We start from the raw sequence: 22,049 nt of genomic DNA, 5'->3' as shown, positions 1-22,049 counted from the left end.
CCTGTCTTTTTAACAAGGAACACCGTAATCCTAGTATTTCTCTTCAGTGAGGTGCCAAGACTGGCATGACAATCAATTACTTTTAGGCACAAAACGTATTATTAGGATTCCAAAATCCAAATGACAATTGTCTTTTACAGCAGAAACACAGACTGTTCTCCCTTCATCTCATGGATTCCCTACCTCCTTTGTCTTTTCTCACAGCTTCCTTCTTTCAGTATCAGTGTCCTTACTCTGCTGCATGACACCACATCAGCATTGCCAATGAGTTTCTCTCCTCTGCTGATATGTCCATCCCGCATCAGCTCACAGATAATCTCGTTTATTCCGGATGTTAGCAGAGGAGCATCTTTTTTTCCTTTGCTCTAAAATAATCTCCTCCTTTGCCATTATTTAAATTGTCATTGTAATGAGTTGCTATACCAAATGCTCTAGCATTGCAACAGCATGTCATGGTTTAACCACAGCCAGTAACTAAGTACCACGCAGCTGCTCACTCACCCCCCACCCCAGTGGGACGGGGGAGAGAATTGGAAGGAAAAAGGAAAAACTTGTGGGTTGAGATAAGAACAGTTTAATAGAACGGAAAGGAAGAAACTAATAATGATAATAATAACAATAATAAAATTACAATAATAATAAAAGGATTGGAATATACAAAACAAGTGATGCACAACGCAATTGCTCACCACCCACTGACCGATGCTCAGTCAGTTCCCAAGCAGCCATCTGCCCCCCAGGCCAACTCCCCCCAGTTTATATACTGGGCATGACAACACATGGTATGGAATATCCCTTCGGCCAGTTTGGGTCAGCTGCTCTGGCTGTGTCCCCTCCCAAACTTCTTGTGTCATGAGAAGCTGAAAAATCCTTGACTTTTAGTCTAAACGCTACTTAGCAACAACTGAAAACATCAGTGTGTTATCAACATTCTTCTCATACTGAATCCAAGACATCACACTATACCAGCTACTCAGAAGAAAATTAACTCTATCCCGGCTGAAACCGGGACACAGCATCCTTTTAATCAGAATTTATACAGGCTCTCTGCATAGGCACCGAACCACTGACAGCTGTTCAAGTCCATTGACTTAAGGCCTGACTATTCACCTTTACGTTTCCACCAAAACCAAGCAGTCCCTGCAATACTGCCTGAAATCAGAAATAAAGAGAAAGAAAGGGACCAGACAACAAAGCAGTTGATTTTCCCTTCTGCAATAATGGTCATCACAGCAGAAGTGATGGTATCGCTTAATAACTAACCAGGCACAGACATCAATCACGCAAAGTGCCTTTTGAGTGACAGTTATTTCTGAAGGAGAACAGGATGCCAAACAAATAACTGGTTTGAGAGTGACAGCTATGTCCTGCTGAAGAAGAGGTATCATGCAGGCGAGCAGCTCTTGACTGACACACATCTCCTGCAGGACCACGCATGCCAGCAACGAGCCATTCGAACTGGCATGTTCACAGGTTCTGTTGGATAGCCCATTTCTCTTGGTTTTTCTTCCCTATTCCCCTTCTTAGTCTCTTGCTGGATATTTTTAACCAGTTGTCTCCCTCTACACTGAAAACAAATGAACAAAATTTGTTGGAAGGACTCCCTGCATGGGACCAGTAGGATTTGGGGCAGCGTAGCCTATTGGTGCACTGGCGTGGTCCCTCTGGCAGCTTGCAGGCTGGGCAGCAGGTCCAGCTGCCTGTTGCCTTTATCTAGGGCAGAGGAGGAAAATGGCTGGAGCCCACAGCAGCAGGCAGGCACTCAGCCCATGTTGCCTCTGGGGACCAGGAGGGTGTAAAGGGAACTAGGCCTTAACCCTCATTGTTTCTAAGACTGTTCATATCAGACATAAAACTAATGATTAAAGACTGTTTTAGATGTGATTAATAGAATGCAGGTGCTTATAAAACAATATGCATAAGCTGCTTATTTGTCCCACGTGTAGCCCTCACCGTGGCTGGCTTAAAACCCAGTGAAGCCGAATCAACAGAAAAAGGATCATACATCTTAGACCTAAGACATAACAATAGATAAGAGTAAGTGATTAACTTTAGAGTAAGATGAATTAGTAGAATAACCTGAGTGATTTTCAGAAATTCAAAGGTGATCTTTGATGTGTAAGAAGATAAGCGACTGTGGTGACCGGAGACCTTCTGCCTGTGACCACTAACTTCAGAAGAACCAGGACAAGACAATAAGAATCAGTCGAGACAGGAAAATGTATTGGACTTTTGAAACCACTGGAGAATAGAGAACTGAGAGTTTGTGGAAAAACACCAAGAACACCAAGAACTTCTTTTGACCAATCATCAATTGTGCATTGTTTTGTAAAATTGTATATACATAGAAGGCGTTTTTGAGTTATTTTTTTGCCATTCACTGTGGTGATAGGCCAATTCTTGAGTTGTTAATAAAACAAACCTAGAGAAACCCATGACTGAAAATTCTTTAACAGAGGGACAAGCGACAGCGTGCTGGAGGGAAGAAGTTATTCCTCCCCACAGTCACTCCTCTATTTCCCCTTCTCCCTCAAACACAAACATTTCTCCCATCCTCAAGTGGCAATAACAGCACATCACTCCCATTGCTTCCACCCAGCAGCAGAGATCCCAAGGGCAGCAGGGAGAGCTTGGCAACTGCTGAGTTGCCAGATGTGCTTGTGTGAGTCCCTGTGTACACACATGCAGGTGGGTTTAGCAAGAAGGGTCTGCAGATCAGGATCTGGCCCCTACAGCTGCCATGTTTAGATCACCCTGAAATAAACCGTCTCATCCCTGGGTCACTTCCCAAGACCTTTTGGTACCAGCATTGCCACTTAGCTGAGTTACCTTGCAGAGCTGTCAGAATAACACAGTAAGACACTATCTGGCTCAGGGGAGCACATTTAGGCTCTCTATAGTTTTAATTTAAGATCAGTTCAATCCCAGTACCATTTTCATATATTTCTTCCTAGAATTTCCCAAGGTTTTACAGCTGATTTTTGAGTGCCTAAATTTAGGCACTAAACAGCCAGGCTTGTAAAGATCTCAGGTATGAAAACTTCAACTGGTAGTACATGTTCTACTTGCCTCTAAAAAAGTTTTCAGCCATAGAAAATTTTGCTCTCAGTGCTCCTTATTTCCATCAGTTGTCTTCTTCCACCCCCGCTTCTCTTATAGCATCCCCATAGTGTAATTATGATAACTAAACTTGGGAAAAGGCCCATAATAACAGTGGAATCATATTTAACTTTCACCAGGTGCCTCTCAAATGGTTAATTCAAACTATCTAAATACTCATGCTCTACCTGGCTTAAGAAAGCTCTTATGGATATAGAAATGATGATAGGCTGCAAGCCTGACTAGTCAGCAGGTAAGCAGGCAGTGCAATTTTATGCCTCCTGTTGCTTAATATCACTGTGGTCCTCTGCAGATTCATGGCCAGGTCATAAACCAAACAGAACAGAACAGTCCTGTCCCTTTGATACTTGACTTATCCCAAAGTGCTGCAAGGTAATTACATAGTATTTGGTGCCCTGACTGTGTATGTGAATTGAGTGACAATTATACTCACAGCAGTAACTCAGCCTGGCACATTCAGATGCACTTTGCTGAAAGACAGGACTCTCAGGTTACAGAAAAGGCCTTGAAGAGCACCCTGAAATCTTCAACTCCCTCTATAACATCAGTGTCAACCTGGAAGTGGGACTTAGCTCTATGCCTCTTCTAATAGTGCAGCCATGACCTGAACCTTCACCTCTGTCTATGGTTACCAAACCTCCCATGCCTCACAGACAAGGCTACTAGCCAATGCTTGGTTGCGTGACGCTGCAAATACTGTAGAGCCCAAGAAGAATTCATCCTTTGGGATCCCTCGTCAGGCAGGGATAAATCATGGACACTTCTGACATTTGATGTAAGCAAGAAGTAAATCAATCACATGGACTGGCTATAAACCATCTGACAATGAAGATTCCAGCTGTAGCCAGAGGTCTGGGAGGAAATGCCACCCACCCCACCATTTACAGCAGAATACAGCCAGTTCCTCACAAGAGCACTCCTCCAGTGGCAGCAGGATTGCAGGGACCAATTTGAACAGATGGGTCATCCATTTTTCAAGGTCTTTGTGGGGCGCTCTGGGTTGCAGGAGACCACAGCTGAAAGGCTGGTAATCCCACATCTTGAGTGCTGTGTCCAGTTCTGGGCTTCCCAGGACAAGAAAAAGTGGGACATGCTGAAGGAGGTCCATTGAAGGACCACTAAGATAATTACGGGACTGGAGTATCAGATGTACGAGGTGAGGTTGAAAGAGCTGGGGTTGTTTAGCCTTGAGAAGAGGATGCTCAGAGAGGTTGCAGAGTCCGCATCCTTGGAGATACTGAAAACTGACCAGGCACAGCCCTGAGCAACCCACTCCAGTTGACCTTGCTTTGAGCAAGCCTGCCCTGTTAATGCTTGGCAGCACTCACCTGCTCATTAGTACGCAACACCTCCATAGGATCTGGACATCAGTTTCTCTCTCTATGTGTTACTGCTGCTCTGAATGTCATCTTCTCTTCATTTTAACTATCACGGCATCTAGCTATTTGATGGGCTGCCTTGAGATTTTCTTAAGGATCCTACTACCATGGTTTCTGAGCACCTAACCATTTATTGTCTGACCTGTGATGTAATTGGCAGAAATCTCCTCCCGTTACCCTAGCAGCACTGTGGTCCCAAACAAATCTGCTCATTTTCTGAACAGTGGCTCTGTAGAACTCATTTTATAGTTCAAATGAAAAGGAAATGATAGAGGTAAAAAGGCAAAATGTGTTAATGCAATATATACAGGTCTCTGGAAACACAGTAGCACCAAACCTGGCAGACAGAAACCAGCCTTCTAGCCATGAGGCTAACTTGAAAAAGCCTGTTATTTATTCACAAAGCACATTTCTGCAAGCCCACAGGACCTGTCAGGGGAAGAAGCGGTGATGATGAATAATGCATTCCTGTTAGTGATACCATCAGCTCAACCTTCCACAAGACTTTGAGTTCATCACCTTCTGCTTGAAAGACTTGCAGGCTGTGCCCACTGCCCTCAGTGAGCCAGCCCCAGCTCCTGTAACACATGCCCTAGCAGGGAGCTGGCTGCTTATTCCCATTTATGGAACACAGTCCTTCCCAAGCCCCATCTATCAGTTGCATCTAGCAACACACAGTGTCCCCTTTGGTCCCCCCTCGCTCTTCCAAACAAAGCTCATAAAGACTGTTCCCACCTCCAGATGCAGGCCCAGCAGCCCCTTTCCTGCTGCTAATGACTCCCACCACAGGGGCTATATAGTGGCTAACTGCAGATATGCTCTGTCTTTGAAGATACGCCCACACTACCAATCCAAGCCCCTGACCTGTCCTAGTGGGACAGCTCAAGGGCAGATCACATGCACTTGGGGGACTGCAGCGACCCTCCTTGTCTAACTGCTGGAAAATGCCTAACCCTCCACCAGTGCCCTTCCAGGCACCATTGTTTGGGCCCAGCACCCCTTGCTGAACCCACCTCTTCACCGTGCGGAGCAGGGTAGAGCGTGCCTCATTGTGGAAGGTGATGATGAGGCTGGTAGCTGGCAAGTCTGTGTCATAGCGTACAGAGGTGCACCTGCAACACAGAAGAGCAGAAGTGTAAGCCAAACATCACCCACTGCAGCAATGTACCTAGAATTTATAAAGGAGAAAAGAATAATATGCTAAAATCAGAAACAGCACAGCTGAGCTGCAGCAAGGGAGGCCTCAGCAGCCCCTGCACCAAGGTTGGCAGAGCTTAAAAAGAACTCTGTGTTTAGAGAGGCAAAGTTTTGAGGCTGTGATACTGTCATGGTTTAACCCCAGCCAGCAACTAAGCACCACACAGCTGCTCACTCACTCCCCCCAACCTTGTGGGATAGGAGAGAGAATCGGGAAAAAAAAGTAAAACTCGTGGGTTGAGATAAGAACAGTTTAATAAAACAGAAAGGAAGAAACTAACAATGATAATAACAACAATAACAAAATTACAATAATAATAATAAAAAAAGGATTGGAATATACAAGTGATGCACAATGCAATTGCTCACCACCCGCTGACAGACACCCAGCTAGCTCCCGAGCAGCGATCCCTCCCAGCCCCACTCCCTGCAGTTTATGTACTGGGCATGATGTCACACAGTATGGAATACCCCTTTGGCCAGTTTGGGTCAGCTGTCCTGGCTGTGTCCCCTCCCAACTTCTTGCGCCCCTCCAGCCTTCTTGCTGACTGGGCATGAGAAGCTGAAGAATCCTTGACTTGGTATAAACACTACTCAGTAACAACTGAAAACATCAGTGTGTTATCAACGTTCTTCTCATACTGAACCCAAAACATAGCACTGTACAAGCTACTAGGAAGACAATTAGCTCTATCACAACTGAAACCAGGATAGATACCTAAATTCACGATGCTGAATGCTGAGGAGGGCACGTGGGTTTTATGGGGAACAAAGTTTCAACATCGTGGACTCCAGTCCCTGGATTTGCCTGTGATTCATGCAAAATCTTGTTTATTCATGCATAGGACACGCACATGCTAAGGATGCATGGAGCTGGTACACCCAGGCACTGCTGTATGAAGCACTTCAAACTCTTTGGACATTGGACTTTACAGAAAGGAAAACACTAGCTAGTGCTGTGATCTGCATCAGGGAGCTGCTGAGGTTCAACATGAATAGCTCAGCTGGCAATGGAAAGCAATTCCTCCCATCTGACTTTGTAATGTTAGGTACATACATTCATTCCCATATTCAAAACCAAGCACTAACTCAAGATCAGCTTGCACCAGGGCTGCTCATACCCTGTGGAGAACAAGGATTCTTGGACAACAAGTCACAGATGTGAATCCTGGATCCAATTCTGGCAGATACTAGGAATGGCAGATTTGGGCTGATCTGATCCTCCAGAGTGTCTGCCACCTTAACTTCCAGCCAGTGTCAAACAGCAGTCAGTCTGCACTAATTCCCTGCCCCATCAAGAGCCTGCACTTGAAATTGTGGCCTAGTGTTTTTAACAACTCAAGGTCACGCATAGACTGAATCCATCCCAGGAGAGAATACAATTCAGTTCTTACAGCCACTACTTGTACTTCCACATTTACTTACTATTCTGTTATGGCTATTACTAAACTGTTACTGTTTTTATCATCACATTCAATCCTACTGGTTTATGACTTTTTCATTGCAGTATTTTATTAAGGGGACAGCAGCATCTTACAGCAATTTTCAAACATATAAAGAAACCTTGATAAAGACTAAAATGGAAAACCTGAGACCAGACAAGAGACATACCACATTTATTATTGTTTCAAAATAACTCCATGATGTAATGGATATAAAATGTATTAAGGCATCAGGAAGTGGAAAAGCAGAAGAGTTTCTGTGTGTTATTTGGGAAGTCTTCCCAAGATCTCAGCACTATTACAGCATCACAGAGGACAAGGACAAAGTCTGTGCTTGCAAATTGGCCCTCTCTTTACTTTGGATCAAAAACCCAGCTACACGCTAGGTCAGAAGGAGCTTGTAGGATGTGGAATCAAGTACGTCCAAGCTCTGCTTTGGTGCCTGAAGAAAAAGTGACATGTTAGTGACCTATTGACCCCCCACTCCTTAAACAGGGAGCCAGGTCCATTTGTGACACAAGGATGGGCTTTCCTCGAACCACAATCTAACTTGTATCAGCTGAAATAAGTCCTCATCCTAAGTTGCCATCCCAGCAACCATTCCAGTATTGTTACAAGACAAGGTACTCAAACACAGCTCCCTCATTCCCAAACTGCCACCCCTGCAAAGGGGAGGAACATGGAAATAGTTTTATCTGCTCTAATTATACACTACTTTGGACTCCCCATTGCTGAAGGGAATCCTTGCAAAGCTGGGACTGAAATGGCCATACATTTCCGGGGAATCACATATATGTTGTTCTTCAGACTGAAGTGCATAGATGAGGCTTTTCACAGAAAGCATGCTCTGCATGTTACTGCAGATCAAAATAAACAATAATTCATCTTTGAAGTGAGCTGGTTTTAGGCCAGAATATGACAGCAGATTAACAGAAAACAGCAATTCTGCATGGCAGGGAGACTTGTCAGTAACACAGGGCATGGGACCGCTGCCTCCGAGTCACTAGGAAGCCAATCCTGACTACTATGCTGGGGAACAGGAGCACAAGACTTTGATCTCGCAACCAAGGTTCTGACTGCTTGCATTCACAAAGCACCCTGACGGCTGTCAGTACTGGCAGGCTCACAAATCTCCATGTCTCCTGACATCCCTTTTGCAGTTTCAATCAAGTTAGATGCCTTCTTTCCTGTTTCCAGCAGCTTTGAAGTGTTGCTTTGCAATCCTAGATAGGGTCTAGGTTCCAGCTCAGGTAGACAAGCATTTCAGACATGGTTAGTTTCCTTCTGTTTTTTATCCATTGAAGTAGGCTGCTTTACACTACCCTATCACTATCAAACCAGCAGTTTTCACAGTACAACATTATCTTTTTGTACTCCAGAAACTACAAAGTAGTTACCTTAACACTATTAGCAATTTAAGGATGAGTTTAGTCAGCAAAATAAATTCACTCCCAATGAAACAAGGACAGAACGATGAGCTCTTTGCAAGCCATGAAATACTCACTATATTCACGTGTTAGTTTCATCCCCACTCCAGCAGCCTTCATCCAAACCTTAATGCTCAGTCTGGAAAGAAGGCACCAAACCAGCTTCAGGCAGCCAGGGCACAGCAGATGAGGAACACCAGAGTAAAGCAAGGCTGTAACAATGGTGTGCCTTGCAGCCAGGACAGAGGGTTGCTGAGAGAAGCTGTGATGGGTTGACCCTGGCTGAACACCAGGTGCCCACCAAAGCCATTCTATCACTCCCCCATCCTCAGCTGGACAGGGGAGAGAAAATATAACAAAAGGCTCGCGGGTCGAGATAAGGACAGGAGAGATCATTCACTATTACCGTCACGGGCAAAACAGACTCAATTTGCAAAACATACTCAATTTATTACAAATCAACCAGAGCAAGGTAATGAGAAGTAAAACGAAATCTCAGAACACCTTCCCACCACCCCTCCGTTCTTCCCGGGCACAACTACCCTCCCGGATTTCACCACCAAGCCCCCCCAGCGGCACAGGGGGACAGGGATGGGGTTTATGGTCATCACACGTTATTTTCTGCCGCTTCACCTCCTCAGGACGAGGGCTGATCACACTCTTCCCCTGCTCCAGCGTGGGGTCCCACCCACGGGAGACAGTCCTCCACGAACTCCTCCAACGTGGGCCATTCCCACGGGCTGCAGTTCTTCACGAACTGCTCCAGCATGGGTCCATTCCACGGTGTGCAGTCCTTCAGGAGCACACTGCTCCAGCGCGGGTCCCCCACGGGGTCACAAGTCCTGCCAGAAAGCCTGCTCCGTGGGCTCCTCTCTCCACAGATCCACAGGTCCTGCCAGGAACCTGCTCCAGCGCGGGGTTCCCACGGGGTCACAGCCTCCTTCGGGAACCCACCTGCTCCGGCGTGGGGTCCTCCACGGGCTACAGGTAGAGATCTGCTCCACCGTGGACCTCCCTGGACTGCAGGGGGACAGCCTGCCTCACCAGGGTCTTCACCACGGGCTGCAGGGGAATCTTCGCTCCGGCGCCTGGAGCATCTCCTCCCCCTCCTTCTTCACTGACCTTGGTGTCCGCAGGCTTGTTTCTCTTACATGTTCTCACTCCTCACTCCGGCGGCAGTTTCTCTCCGTCCCAACTTTTTCCTTCTTAAAAATGTTATCACAGAGGCGTTACCACTATCACTGATTGGCTCGGCCTTGGCCGGCGGCGGGTCCGTCTCAGAGCCGGCTAATATGGGCTCGCTCTCTCTTGAACACAGGGGAAGCTTCCAGCAGTTTCTTACAGAAGCCACCCCTGTAACCCCCCCCCGCTACCAAAACCTTGCCAAACAAAACCAATACAGAAGCCATGAGTGTGAGGGGAGTTGCGCAAAAAACAACTGGCAGGTGAGCAATTTGAGCTGCAATGGAGGGGCTGTGCTGAAAAAACAAGATGATGCTTGCACCTGAGAGAAGAGATGCTAGAAAAGCAACAAGCTGGGGCCAAATTAGTCAAGGATATCTGTGCATTTGAGACCTTCCCAGATTAACCACAAAATACAGTGGAGTAACGGACTGACACTAGCAAACAAAAACACAAACCATCCTTTGTCAACATTGCAGAACAACACAGGGGGGCAGTGGACTCCCCACACCAAGCAGCAGCCACAGCTTGGAGCAAGGGGTACGTTGTACCTGTAGTGCCTGGTGTCCCGAATGGGCCGATCGCTGCTGAGTTTGTCGCTCTCTAGCTGATTAAAAGCATGCTGACGGTAGGGGTCTTCTCCAGCCTTCACCAGTTTTGAGGACAAGTAAGCCTTTTCGTCAAAACCCCTCCGGCTGTTCTTCTCTCCTTGGGGAGCCCTTGTCATCTAGAGCAGAGACAAATATCAGAGCATCAGGGAGAGCAGCCAACTCATGTTTAGACATGGGTAATAAATTCAGACATGTGTACACTAAGGCAGGTTGTTTGCCATACATCTGGAAGTGGCTCAGGTATGGGAGAAGGCAGGACAGGCAAGAGCTTCGAAAGGAAAGCAGGAAACCCGCATAGATATGATGTTACAATTGCGTTCGAGGAAAACTGCAGGCCTCGCTATCCTTACCGACTAAGCTTAGGATGAAAGCTGCTGTTCCCAACAGCACAGGCAGAGCCAAATTCCCTGTAGCACTTGCTAAGGCAGAACGTGTGAGACTGCAGGCATTTGGAAACCCTTCCAGGCAACGTGGGTTCGAGAGCAGCCTCCAGCCAATGTGGCTGAAACACAGTATTTTGAAGAAAAAGAGTTTCAGCCTTTCGGCAATCGCTAATGCACAAACACAGAGGCAGCTGATTTAAAAGGTCCCCTGCTGTGCCTTGGTCTGCTTTGCCCAGTCTCACAGAAGTCTGTGATAAAGTTGGAAGTTGCACATGACTGTCCCCAGTCCCACACAGGAGCAAAAACACCTGGGCCATCCCTTTCCTCTCCTAATTTTCCTCTAGCTTTCCTAGGCCACAGGGTCAGTACAATGCCAGCACCTGAAGACCCTTCACTAGGGCCACTAGGAGGGAGGACAGGCACAGTTCTAGACCACGCTGAACACTTAAATACCAGATTTTGGTTGGAAACAACCTAGAAACTGTAAAATATTGGCTTATAAAGCAATCAGGATTGTTATACAATAAAAGTAGTTTAACAAATTGTCTATGGTAGCTGTTCAGTAGACCAAATCATGAAGAAACCATAAAATGCTCCCAGCCTTGTACAAAGGAGTGCTGGAGCTCCCTAAAACTGCTGGAAAAAGCAGATTCTGGCAAGTCCACATCTCATCCAAAGTGCTGGACAATCCCCAGATCTTGAGATCCTTCTGTGTAAAATAGTTTGGATACCCTCTAATACTAGGCTTGATCATGTTTCTCCTTCTGTTATAAGGCTCCTTTTAGGAGCTTTAGAGGGCAAGAGACCAAGGACTTGTCCCCAGTATCACACAACATTTTGGTCGAGCCATCTTAATGGGTTGGGAAGCAACTCAAGACACCCGGCACCACAGCAAATTCCTTAAGCAGGAGAGAGCTTAGAAGAACAAACATGTCTGCACCTTTCTACCCTGCAGTGCAGACAGCCCTAGGAGAACCAGACAGCTGGGTAAGATGATGGCAAATGAAATTCAGCGTAGACAAGTGCAAGATAATGAACATTAGAAGAAACAAATTGAACTACTCATGCACATTGATGGATTTCAAATGAACCGTGACCACTCGGTCCGGTGCACTCAGTCCGCTGAGATGGGAAATATAGCAAATCGAGTGCACTGCAAATGGGACAGAGAAAACTGAAACCATTGTGAACACTGTTACACAAAATCAGTGACAGCTCAGCAGCCACGGCCAGAGCGCAAGTTTTGTCAAACTGGTCTCTGGAAGGAAGCTACCGGAGGATGAAGAGAAATTAAATGTTAGGACTATTCCATTTGGAGAGAAGATGAATGAATGAGAAAAGAAATGAACGTGGCCCATATAATTATGCCTAATTCAGCGAAGGTCAGCCTGATGCTCAGATTTCCCTTTCTTACCATACAAGAACGAGGGAAAAGCCTTTTCATAGGGAAAAAAAGAAAAAAGCGCCACTATTCTCAACACAAAGAAACTTATTCAACCACTGCACAGCCAAGCTGCTGCATATGGATTTACCCTAGTGCAGGACTGGCCCAGGCACGCTTCGCCAGACAGACCTGCCTCCATTCCACCCCCCCCAGCCACGAGCGCCCCGCCGCCCCTCCGCCAGGGATGCCCGCCATCGTCCCCCTGCCGCCACAGCACCGGCTGGGCACGCCGCTGGCTTAGGGCAACGGGTCAGTTATCTGTACGGCTGGTTTCACTGCCTGCTGCCTAGACTCTCCCTTGAAGTCATACTTTCTGTACGACGAGGAAAATAATTACCCTCTAGAAATTGAAAGTTTTTCCTCCTTTGACTCATACTAGGATTCTGGCAAACCGAGCTTCCATTTCTCTTTTTCCTCTTGCCCTAGAACACAACACTGGTTTGTAGCAAAAGCTCGGCTTATCACCCGCCTCGAAATATTCTGCAGTCACTCGCTTTCCCTTTGCTACTTATCACCGTCTCCTCAGGCCCTGGAAAAGCAACAGCTGGTTTTGGTTTATATTGGCAGGAACGTCTTGCAAAACACTGGAAGTACAACGAGTCTTCAGGAGCCATTTTGTCAGGGCACTGCGAGGGCTGGGGACTCCCCACGGTGAAGCTCAGGGCAAGGCCTGGCAGCCAGGGACCATCCCCACGTCCCAGCCAGGAGTGGGGCAGCCGGGGGGCACCGGGGCAGCCCCAGGCATCGGGCACCTCACTGGGAATGGGACGGGATGTGGGCCGACCGTGGCAGGCCCCATGGCCAGGCAGGGCAAGGCTGTGGGGAGCTGGAGACGGGCCCTGCTGCGGCGTCACTGGAGCAGGGGCTGAGAGCCCCTTGGGGTCCTGGGCCATGGGCAGGGTGCAGGGAGCCCCGGGGGGCAACAGGGTCCTGGGCCATGAGCAGGGCCGAGGTGGGGGGGGGGGGGGGGCTGGGGAGTGGGCAGGGACGGGAGGGCCTATTAGTGCCCTCAGGGCCATGACACATTTAAACTTGAACTGTTAGGGGTAATTCCTCTAGACACTCTGGTTCTCACGTATCAAATTTTAAAAGTGGTAAAAGAGCACCGGGATTTAATTGTCAGTTAAGAATATTTCTCATTTTCATCTCGGCCAGTATCTCTTTGTGCTCTCTTCAGAGAAAAGAGAAGGTTCAGGGGATGATAGCTCAGAGGGCCTAGCTTCAGCTTCCAGAAAGACAGCTAATCAACAGGTAATCAACAAGTAGCCTAACATGCAATCTGTGGGCACCAAGAAGATAACAAGGTAATAAATAGGAGCCAACTGAGATTTGTCAAGACCACATCACGTCAGACCAACCTAATTTTCTCCCCTGTTGGAGTAATCAGTCTTAGGGGTGTGGAGAAGCAGGAGATAGATACATCATGACTTTGGTAAGGTTTTTAATAGGGGCTGGCAAAACATCATTAGCAAGCTAGAGAAATAATAGCCTAGATGAAACTACTACAGAATGGGTGAAACTGGTTGGAAAGCCACTGTCAGAGCCAAAGGGGCTATGGTAAAAGCAGGTCTTAGGGGTTTGTTCTGGATCCGGCACTATTCAGTATTTTCTTAAGAAGTACCTTGGATATTGAGACAGAGTATGTTTCTCAAATCCGTAGGAAATCTAGCAAAAATGTCAGACGTATTAGGGAACAGGATTAGAATTCAAAATTATCTCAACACATGGGGAAAAAAAATTGTCTGAAAACAATAAATGCAATTCAATAAGGGCACTGCAGACCTCTACAGTTCATCAGGTCTGTGCTAATACAAAACATGGCAGAAAGAGCAAGGTAGCAGCTCCTCAGAAAAGCCCTCAATGTTACAGCTCATTACAAACTACATACACAACAGCAAAGTCAGATTAAGAGAGGAAACCAAACACTACCCTGAGTGGAGCCCAGACAGCTACGAACAAGCCTGGCAAAGCAAATGTAAAGCTTATCTTTAAGGACTGACTTGCTTTATCAGATTCTTCTCCTATAATATAGATGTTTAACTTCAGGACATTTATCACTGTTAATTCAAAACATATTTGACAGGAGCAGCACAGGTTCTCTATGAAATAAGTAAATCAGTCCCCTGCCAAACCCTCTGAGGAGGGCAGACTGATATCCACCCCCTCTTTCTTCTCCCTTCACATTAACACCCCTCACTTCAGGAAGAAGTCAATATAAGCACATATGAACTTTGGGTATATTAAAGGCATAGAATGTACAGCTGAGTGCAGCGTCAAGACTTTTACCATATCAACAGGACAGTTCATACCCATAAGTTCTTTATGTAGTTACACACCCTGTATCCCCATGCTTGAGGTTGGAACTACAAGTGGGAGTTAGGGGAGCAGAAGAGCTCCGTTCCTTCTGACTGGCTGTCATGGTTTAACCCCAGCCAGCAACTAAGCACCACGCAGCCGCTTGCTCACTCCTCCTCTCCCAGTGGGATGGGGAGGAGAATCAAAAAAAAGAAGTAAAACTCACAGGTTGAGATAAGAATGGTTTAATAATTAAAGTAAAATAAAATACAATAATAACAATATCATAACTGTAATGAAAAGGAAGATAACAACAACAAAAAAAAAGAGTAATAAAACCCAAGAAAAGAGAAGTGATGCACAATGAAACTGCTCACCACCCGCTGACCAATGCGCAAGCAGCGATCCACCCATCCCAGCCGACTCCCCCCAGTTTATATACTGAGCATAATGTTCTATGGTATGGAATATCCCTTTGGCTAGTTCGGGTCACCTGTCCTGGCCATGCTCCCTCCCAGCTTGTTGTACTCCTGCTTGCTGGCAGAGCATGGGAAACTGAAAAATCCTTAACTTAGAATAAGCATTACTTAGCAACAACACAAACATCAGTGTGTTATCAACATTATTCTCGCACTAAATCCCAAACACAGTGTATCAGCTACCAGAAAGAAAATTAACTGTATCCCAGCCAAAACCAGGACACTGATGCTCTTTGATAGACCAAAAATATTTGCTACATGAAAGCAGAAATAAAGATGAATAGGCAGTGGAAATGTGAGCGTCTAGACTAGGGATTAGCAAAGTAGTTTGCAGAAATCAAGGTTTGTCTCAAACATTGCTGAGACCTCCAACACAATTCACATGCCACAATTTCAGGAAATACTGTAAACCTCCTAATCTCATTTCACCCCTACTCATTTTCACATATGCTTTTCCCTTTCAGTGACAGAATTCACTGAGATGCTCTTCTGCTGTTGAAAGGACGTTCTTATTTGTGTTTTGACATGGTTCAAGAGACCAGAAATTATTTAAGTAGTGAAATTAACTTTATAAACAAGGGATTGAGGGAAAGAAATTAACGCCATGCACATCTATGAAAACTTGAGAGCCTCATTTCTTGATTAGCACAGTGATATTCCTCTAGGGCTCATCACTTGTGAAACAGCACGACTATAATACAGACAGTGCCATTCACCTCCATGCATTGTCACTGTCTGCCACCAGACACAGGCATACCAGCTCCAACATCGTGAAAACAGCCACTAAAACCAGAGCAGCTGAGGACTTCAGGGTCCCAAGATCTTTTTTGGTAACAGCAAGTTTGGCCAAATTCAAAAAGGATAACCATATTACAGGTGTCATAAGGAATCATTACTTAACTAGAGTAAGGTATGCAAAAGTCTCAAAGGTAAGTGCAATTAATCATTTTACAGTTACTGTGAAATTAGTCCAACAGCAGTTTTATATGACAGGACGTATAATTTGCAGCTCTTGCATATCTTTCTTACAAGTGTTTAGCGCTAGTACAACAAATGGAGCAAGAGGCTGCCATGCTTCTCTCTTGTTTTAAGCTCATTTTCATGATTACGTCAGCTCTGTCAAATCCTGGGACAGAAAAGCATCAATCATCACAAGCCATCCCCAGTACATGTCTTTCCCTGGAAGAACTAACTGACCAGGAAGGTCTAATTGATGAATATGGACACAAAGCAAGCTAGGGAGTAACAACCTCACCAAACCCTCCTCCCTCTCGAGGCTCCCCTTCGATTTATCCTGCTGCCACAGCCTCACATACTGCCACTGCCATGACCTCCAACCCTGCCAGCACCTCCCTCCCACCAGCCCTGCAGGTCCAACCCCCCTCAGAAGTTTTCCCCTCTGAACTGGTTTAATGCCAGCTTCGACCCATTGCTGGCTGAGCAAATCCTCTTCCCTCAGAGCAAAGGTCAGGGCCAAGCCACCTCTATAAACCACAGTGGAGCTGCTGTGGCCCGCACGGCCTGAAATTTTTCTCCGTGGGCTCACTCCACTTGCTCCATACACTGTCCCAGTGACCTGAAGACAAGCCCCAGAGAGGACAGGACAGCAGAGCACCACCACCAGCAATCAGGTGCTCGGGAGCACAGCAGTGCTTGAGGATGCTACAGAGACAGGTGCTGCTCAGCTCTGTAAACCTTATGCTGGCACATGGATGGGCTACGAATGGCACAGAGAGGGCAGGACTGAGAGCTGCAGCAACTCCCAAGAAACTCCCAGGGAGCAAGCTACTCTCGATGGGCTGAACCTGCAAGATAGCGTCTCTTGAATGCCTGTTGCCAAGAGCATTTGTTTCAGAGGGTGTGTTGTATTTCCAGTTGGGTTTAGGAATCCCAGTGCACACATGGCTCTCGTTATGTGTCATGAAATAGTCTGTATATGTCTCTGAAAAATTGCTCAAAATACTTTAAGAGAAAAGGCTGTGCCTGACAGCACCGGGCCTATTTTATTCATGCTTTAACTGTGTAAAGCATTTTAAATGTGGTTTAGGAACCATGCTCTTATGGAACTCCTGTTATGAAATGTTAATAAAAATTACCACAGTTAAACAGAACCATCTCTGTCCTTTGAGAAGTGCAAGTGCTGACAGAGGAGCTCAGAGACAGATCTGAATGTTTTGTTTGTAGCTTGCACAAACTGGAGTAACACAAAGGAAGCAGTAAAAATACTTGAATTGATCAGCTCCCACAGCAGCTAATTGGTCACAAAAGATTTTCTACTGCCATCAACACTGGACAATCTTGAGGCCTGCTGCCAGTTCCAAACGGGGCTGGAGAGACCAGTGGTGGGCCCCCAGCAGAGGCTCATTTCTGTGCCCTCTGAGAAGATGCCACAGTTGCCAACTTACAGGGTTTCTCCAGGCCCTGTGACAGAGCTGTAGTTGCCAAGGGATGGTGGGAGTGAGAAGCAGGGAAAGTCTGCTGGGGCTTGCTTTCCAGCACTGCTGCTTGCCCAAGGTGCCTCTCCACCTCCCTATTCTTTTCCACTGTCTCCTGGAATTTATTGCCTTCTGTGGATGCAGAAGCAATTCTTTGCCAGCTCTGGAAGACTGCATCTCTGCTTTCTTCTGTTTCAGCCCTGTTTTAACCGTTTGTCTCCATCCCTGCCTCACGGCTAGGAAGTCATGGGATTCCACCAAACATTTTCTATTTCATTCTTCTCTTCTTCCCTCATAGTTTTACCAGAGATTGACAAGGAAAGTGTCCTCTAACATCTGGCCTGAAAAGGTGGAAATCCTGTATGAGAAAGGAGAAGCAATTCTTTTTCTGTGTTTGGTCTCCACAGCAATGTCCTCCCCACACCCATCAATTTTTGGATGCTACTTTCAGAGCCTGCTCCAAGAGACACAGAAGATGCACAGTATTTTCCATGTTATTGCCTACGGTCTGGATGAAGTGAACATCACACTCTCCTATGACGTCCGTCACAAGCAGACACTGGTTGTTAATGTGAAGAGGTTAGAAACAGGATGTTGCTGACTTACAGGTCACAACAGTGTGTTGATGGACAAGGCTTGGCCACTAACTGTCAAGCACACTTGCCATGGTTTGACAAGCGGGTCTTTTGGGCAGTTTTCGGGAAGAAAGTATATAACACAAGAGAGGAAAACAGTGCAGGGGAAGGTTACAGGGGGAGCAGCAAAAAAAACCCCAAGAGCAATTAAGTTACTACCTCTATCACGAGCGGTGGTTCTCCAATAGCTTCACACACCACTACCCTCATGCAACTTCTCAGCATATGGAAAGGTGGTGTCTGTCCTATCACAGTCCCAGCTCCTTGCTTTCATGTCTCAGAACTCACAATCCTGTTTCTGAGGCAGCTATGTGGCCTCTGTCTAATAATCCTACTTAGCCACCTCTTCAGTGGCTCTGTGGAGAATCATCCTCCTTTGATATTTCATCCTGATCCTGCACATCCTTGTCTACAAGAGGGAAGAGAAGGAAGCACATCTGGATCTCTTTGCCCAGGTCCCAAAGGTATGCAAAGCAGCATGGGTTGACAACTGGAGGATGGCCAAAAGTAACACACAGTGCACAAGCGCCAGCACTACAGCACACATCAGTCTCATTCATTTTGCAGACAGCAGCCCTAAAGAGCGTGGGGTACTTACTGCCATGCTGGTTATATGAGCTCAGCATTACACTGCATGCAAACAACTCATTTCCACATGCACTGACTGGCTTCAGCATGAACTAACCCCTCTCCACACCCATGTAGATTAGCAATCCATGCATAAATCATGCCAACTTGGATTCCCCTCCGATTACAGTCCTGATGTATATCCATTGTAGAATGATAACCCGAGAAGCTGAAATTTATTATACAACTTCACATGTGACAGGTGCACAATACTATCGGTTACCATGCTCTACTGCTGGCCAAGACGATATAACATATATAGATATAACATATAGCAGAAGATGACTCCTGTAAAGTATGACGATCTTTGACCTAGCTATGTAATCCTGAAAAGGCCTTGAGCAGTTAGCAAGGGCTGGATCCTACAAAGTTTTCTGGCCCAGCTGCCCAGAGGCAGGAAGACATTGCCCATAACTGGAGGGAGGGGACATGATGCCCTGGGGCATCCTTCTAGTCTTTTGTTTTTAGGAGTGTTGAATAAAGCAAAGCAGTGGAAGCCAGAAGGGCTTCAAAGATACATGCCTGAGGGCACTCTCTTCCAAACAGCTCTGAGGAAATGAGAATGCTCAGAACCATAAAAATCCTGACCCCAGATGAGGGGAAGCAGTTGCCAAGGCCTATTTCTTCCCTCAGTTTGAAGTCTAACGCACACAGATGTCCATTATACAGAACTGAAAAATTATATTACAATTTTTGTTTTTAATATATCTATGACATTCACATACATTGATTTTGTATAAACACCCACATGTCCAGACACACATACATCTGGCTTCTATGTTGATTCGATCTTCATCTCACAATCCAGAGTAAAGTTATTTGTTGCCTGTTTGGCAAATTTTGTTGTGACACGAACACTGCCATTTTGCTGATAGAAACCTTTATGCTTTTATATTTCTCTCCAGAAGAAAAACAATGGGGAGAACCCCCTGAAAAATAGTGAGGGGATGGTCATCAAAATTACTGAGTACCAGCATGAGAGAGGAGCATGAGGTCCGTGGGGTTGTTCTTCCCTGACACAGCACTTGTTTTCCAAGCACACCTCTCGCTATCCATAAATATCCATGACAACATCTGGTGCCAGGGAGAAGACAGACATGACAGTACACTATTTGAATACCTAAGGGACTAGGCAGTTCATGCTGCCATCCACACCAAAAAAGCAGCATTGTCAGAAAGAGATCCAATGGGTAGCTGGGGACACCGTGCCTCTGGGAAAGAAGGTTTTTTACAGAGAAACGATGGCCACATGGACATGAAGCTGTCTGCATTCAGACGTCTATTTAGTATCACATAGCAAACCTCCTTAGCAAAAGCCATCTAGGCTACTTACTGTATATAGGAATAAAGCTCTGCTAAAAGTTATACATATATACGTATAACACAGGCTGTAAAAGTGTATTTTGAGGTCCTTCAGATTAAAAAAGGCACTATAGGAAGCTGCATTTTTTCTTTTGGAAAAATATCCTGGTCTTTGTAGACATTTAAATATGTAAAGAATGCCCCAGGTTCCAAGTGATTCTCAATTATTAAACCAAAGAAGAAAAAGGAACACTGTTGTGTTATTTGTCTTCAAGTTTTAGATGCTCAATGGCCATTTAGGCATTACCTGAACTCTGATATATAGCATCTGTATCGTGAGAGATTGACATACAGCATTCTGTATCAAGACAGATGATACCTTTATGATTACCTGGTAGCACCTATGAAGCGAGTAAGACCGTTCAAATGAAGGTGTTCTAGGTCTTTATTAAACATATCAGTCACATGAATTGTGTCTCTCTGTGCCCACTCCCCCACCTACGCTGTCTGCACAATGTGCCTCCCGTGCTGATGTACTAATCTATTCCCTTTGAAATAAGTAAGTGACCTACATTCAGCCTTTTCCTCCCAGTGAATCACAACTGCCTAGAGTGACAGATGCCGCCACAGATATTTTCACAGAGAAGGAGAAAGCAACTTTAGACCTCATAAGCTGCTAACATAGTCAGCAGTGAACTAGTTATCTAAAAGATGAGCAGAGGTCAGCTAGCACTGAGGAATGGGCACTGTTCACCCAAAGCATTAAAACATTTAATTATATTAAGCTTGGGGCTCATTTTCTTTGCCTTCAAGATCACTCTGTAAGGACTTTTTGCTAAGGCTAGAGAAAGGAGGTTGAAGTACCTTTTTAATCATTCATCCTCAAGAGTTAGAGCTTTAAACAGAGATTAGAAGATTAAGAATAAAATAGTGTGGTTTTGCAACTAGCCGACATTCACACTGTGCAGAAATACTGTGCACATGCACAGCTAAGCCAGGAAGACAAGGGGACATTTCACATCCCCACCAGGGACAAACCCAGCCCCACAGCAGGAGGTAGGAATTTCTCCCCATCTTCCAGGAAGGAAAGATTTTTCTCTAAGATGTCTTTGTTAGTGTGTCTTGCTCAAACAGACATGATTTTGAATATTATCCAATTCCACACCAACTCTCTCCTCTCTGCCCGTGTTAATCACCAGATAGCCCCTGTTCCAGCCTCTCACGGATAGCTGGACCATGCCGGTGGGAAGCACGGCACACCCTGCAGACTGAGCCGGGTGGCAGAGTGGCCTCGGGGAGCCACACTCCTGCCTTTGTGCCAGCTGGGGTACCGTGCCGCTGCTCCTGGAAGCTGGCCCGCAGCCCCAGAGCCTGCACGGAGCTTGTCTTCCCAGAAAATAACACCTGGATAGGACACCACCTTGACGAGTCAGGTAATTTACCACAATGCTCCACACAGCTCTTCCTCACATTAGTTTTTGAGCATCACACAGAAAGGCTCTCGGCAGGACCCGTTGGCTGCAAGTTAGCCAGGCCCAATATGGAAATGCAACTTGTCTGTAAACCAACAACCAAACTCGTGTTTAACGGAGTGACTTAATATAACTCCTCATGCCGCCGTTGAATCATGACCTGGTTTCTTAGAGAAGTTCAAGAGCGACCTTCAGCTCACAATGCAGGCTTGTATTTTGGAGGTCCGAAGCCATGAGAACTATCCCCAGGGACTGTACTGGTACCCTTTCTGTACTGAAAATAGTGATGGTGCATATGCCTCCATGACTCATTACAAAAATGAGTCCTTCTGCACAAGACCTTGTTCACTCAGATATGTTTCTCTGCCGTGCATTCAGCCCTGCGGCATGCAACATTGTCTTCTAATAGTAGAAAAACTCAATGTCTATTTGTCAGTGAAGATTTGAGAATAGCAGGTTGTTGGCATTTTGTTTAGGAGCCAAATGATATTCCATTTTAATTGATTAATTTTTCAGTTACTGCATTGCTCCAATTCCAGGACTCAGCAATCAATTTGAACTGACAAGATGCTCAGAGCCATGCTCTGCTTGTGCTTGGGTCTCCATTTGCAAAGGCATT

At 45.9% G+C, this 22,049-nt stretch overlaps 1 protein-coding gene across 2 annotated transcripts in view; it reads right to left on the bottom strand.

Annotated features, from left to right (window-relative positions):
* Positions 1-22,049, bottom strand: part of GALNT16 (polypeptide N-acetylgalactosaminyltransferase 16) — an 82,684-nt gene that overhangs the window by 32,659 nt on the left and 27,976 nt on the right. For both annotated transcript variants that reach the window (XM_049825666.1, XM_049825667.1), the window contains exons 2-3: positions 10,299-10,474; positions 5,513-5,611 (exon numbers count right to left, since the gene is read on the bottom strand). In XM_049825666.1, the coding sequence (XP_049681623.1) occupies positions 5,513-5,611; positions 10,299-10,474 (275 nt within the window). The remainder of the gene's footprint in view (positions 1-5,512; positions 5,612-10,298; positions 10,475-22,049) is intronic.

The sequence above is a fragment of the Accipiter gentilis genome, chromosome 22, assembly GCF_929443795.1.
Source record: "Accipiter gentilis chromosome 22, bAccGen1.1, whole genome shotgun sequence".
Lineage (NCBI taxonomy): Eukaryota > Metazoa > Chordata > Aves > Accipitriformes > Accipitridae > Astur > Astur gentilis.
This window is presented reverse-complemented; position numbering and strand designations above follow the sequence as displayed.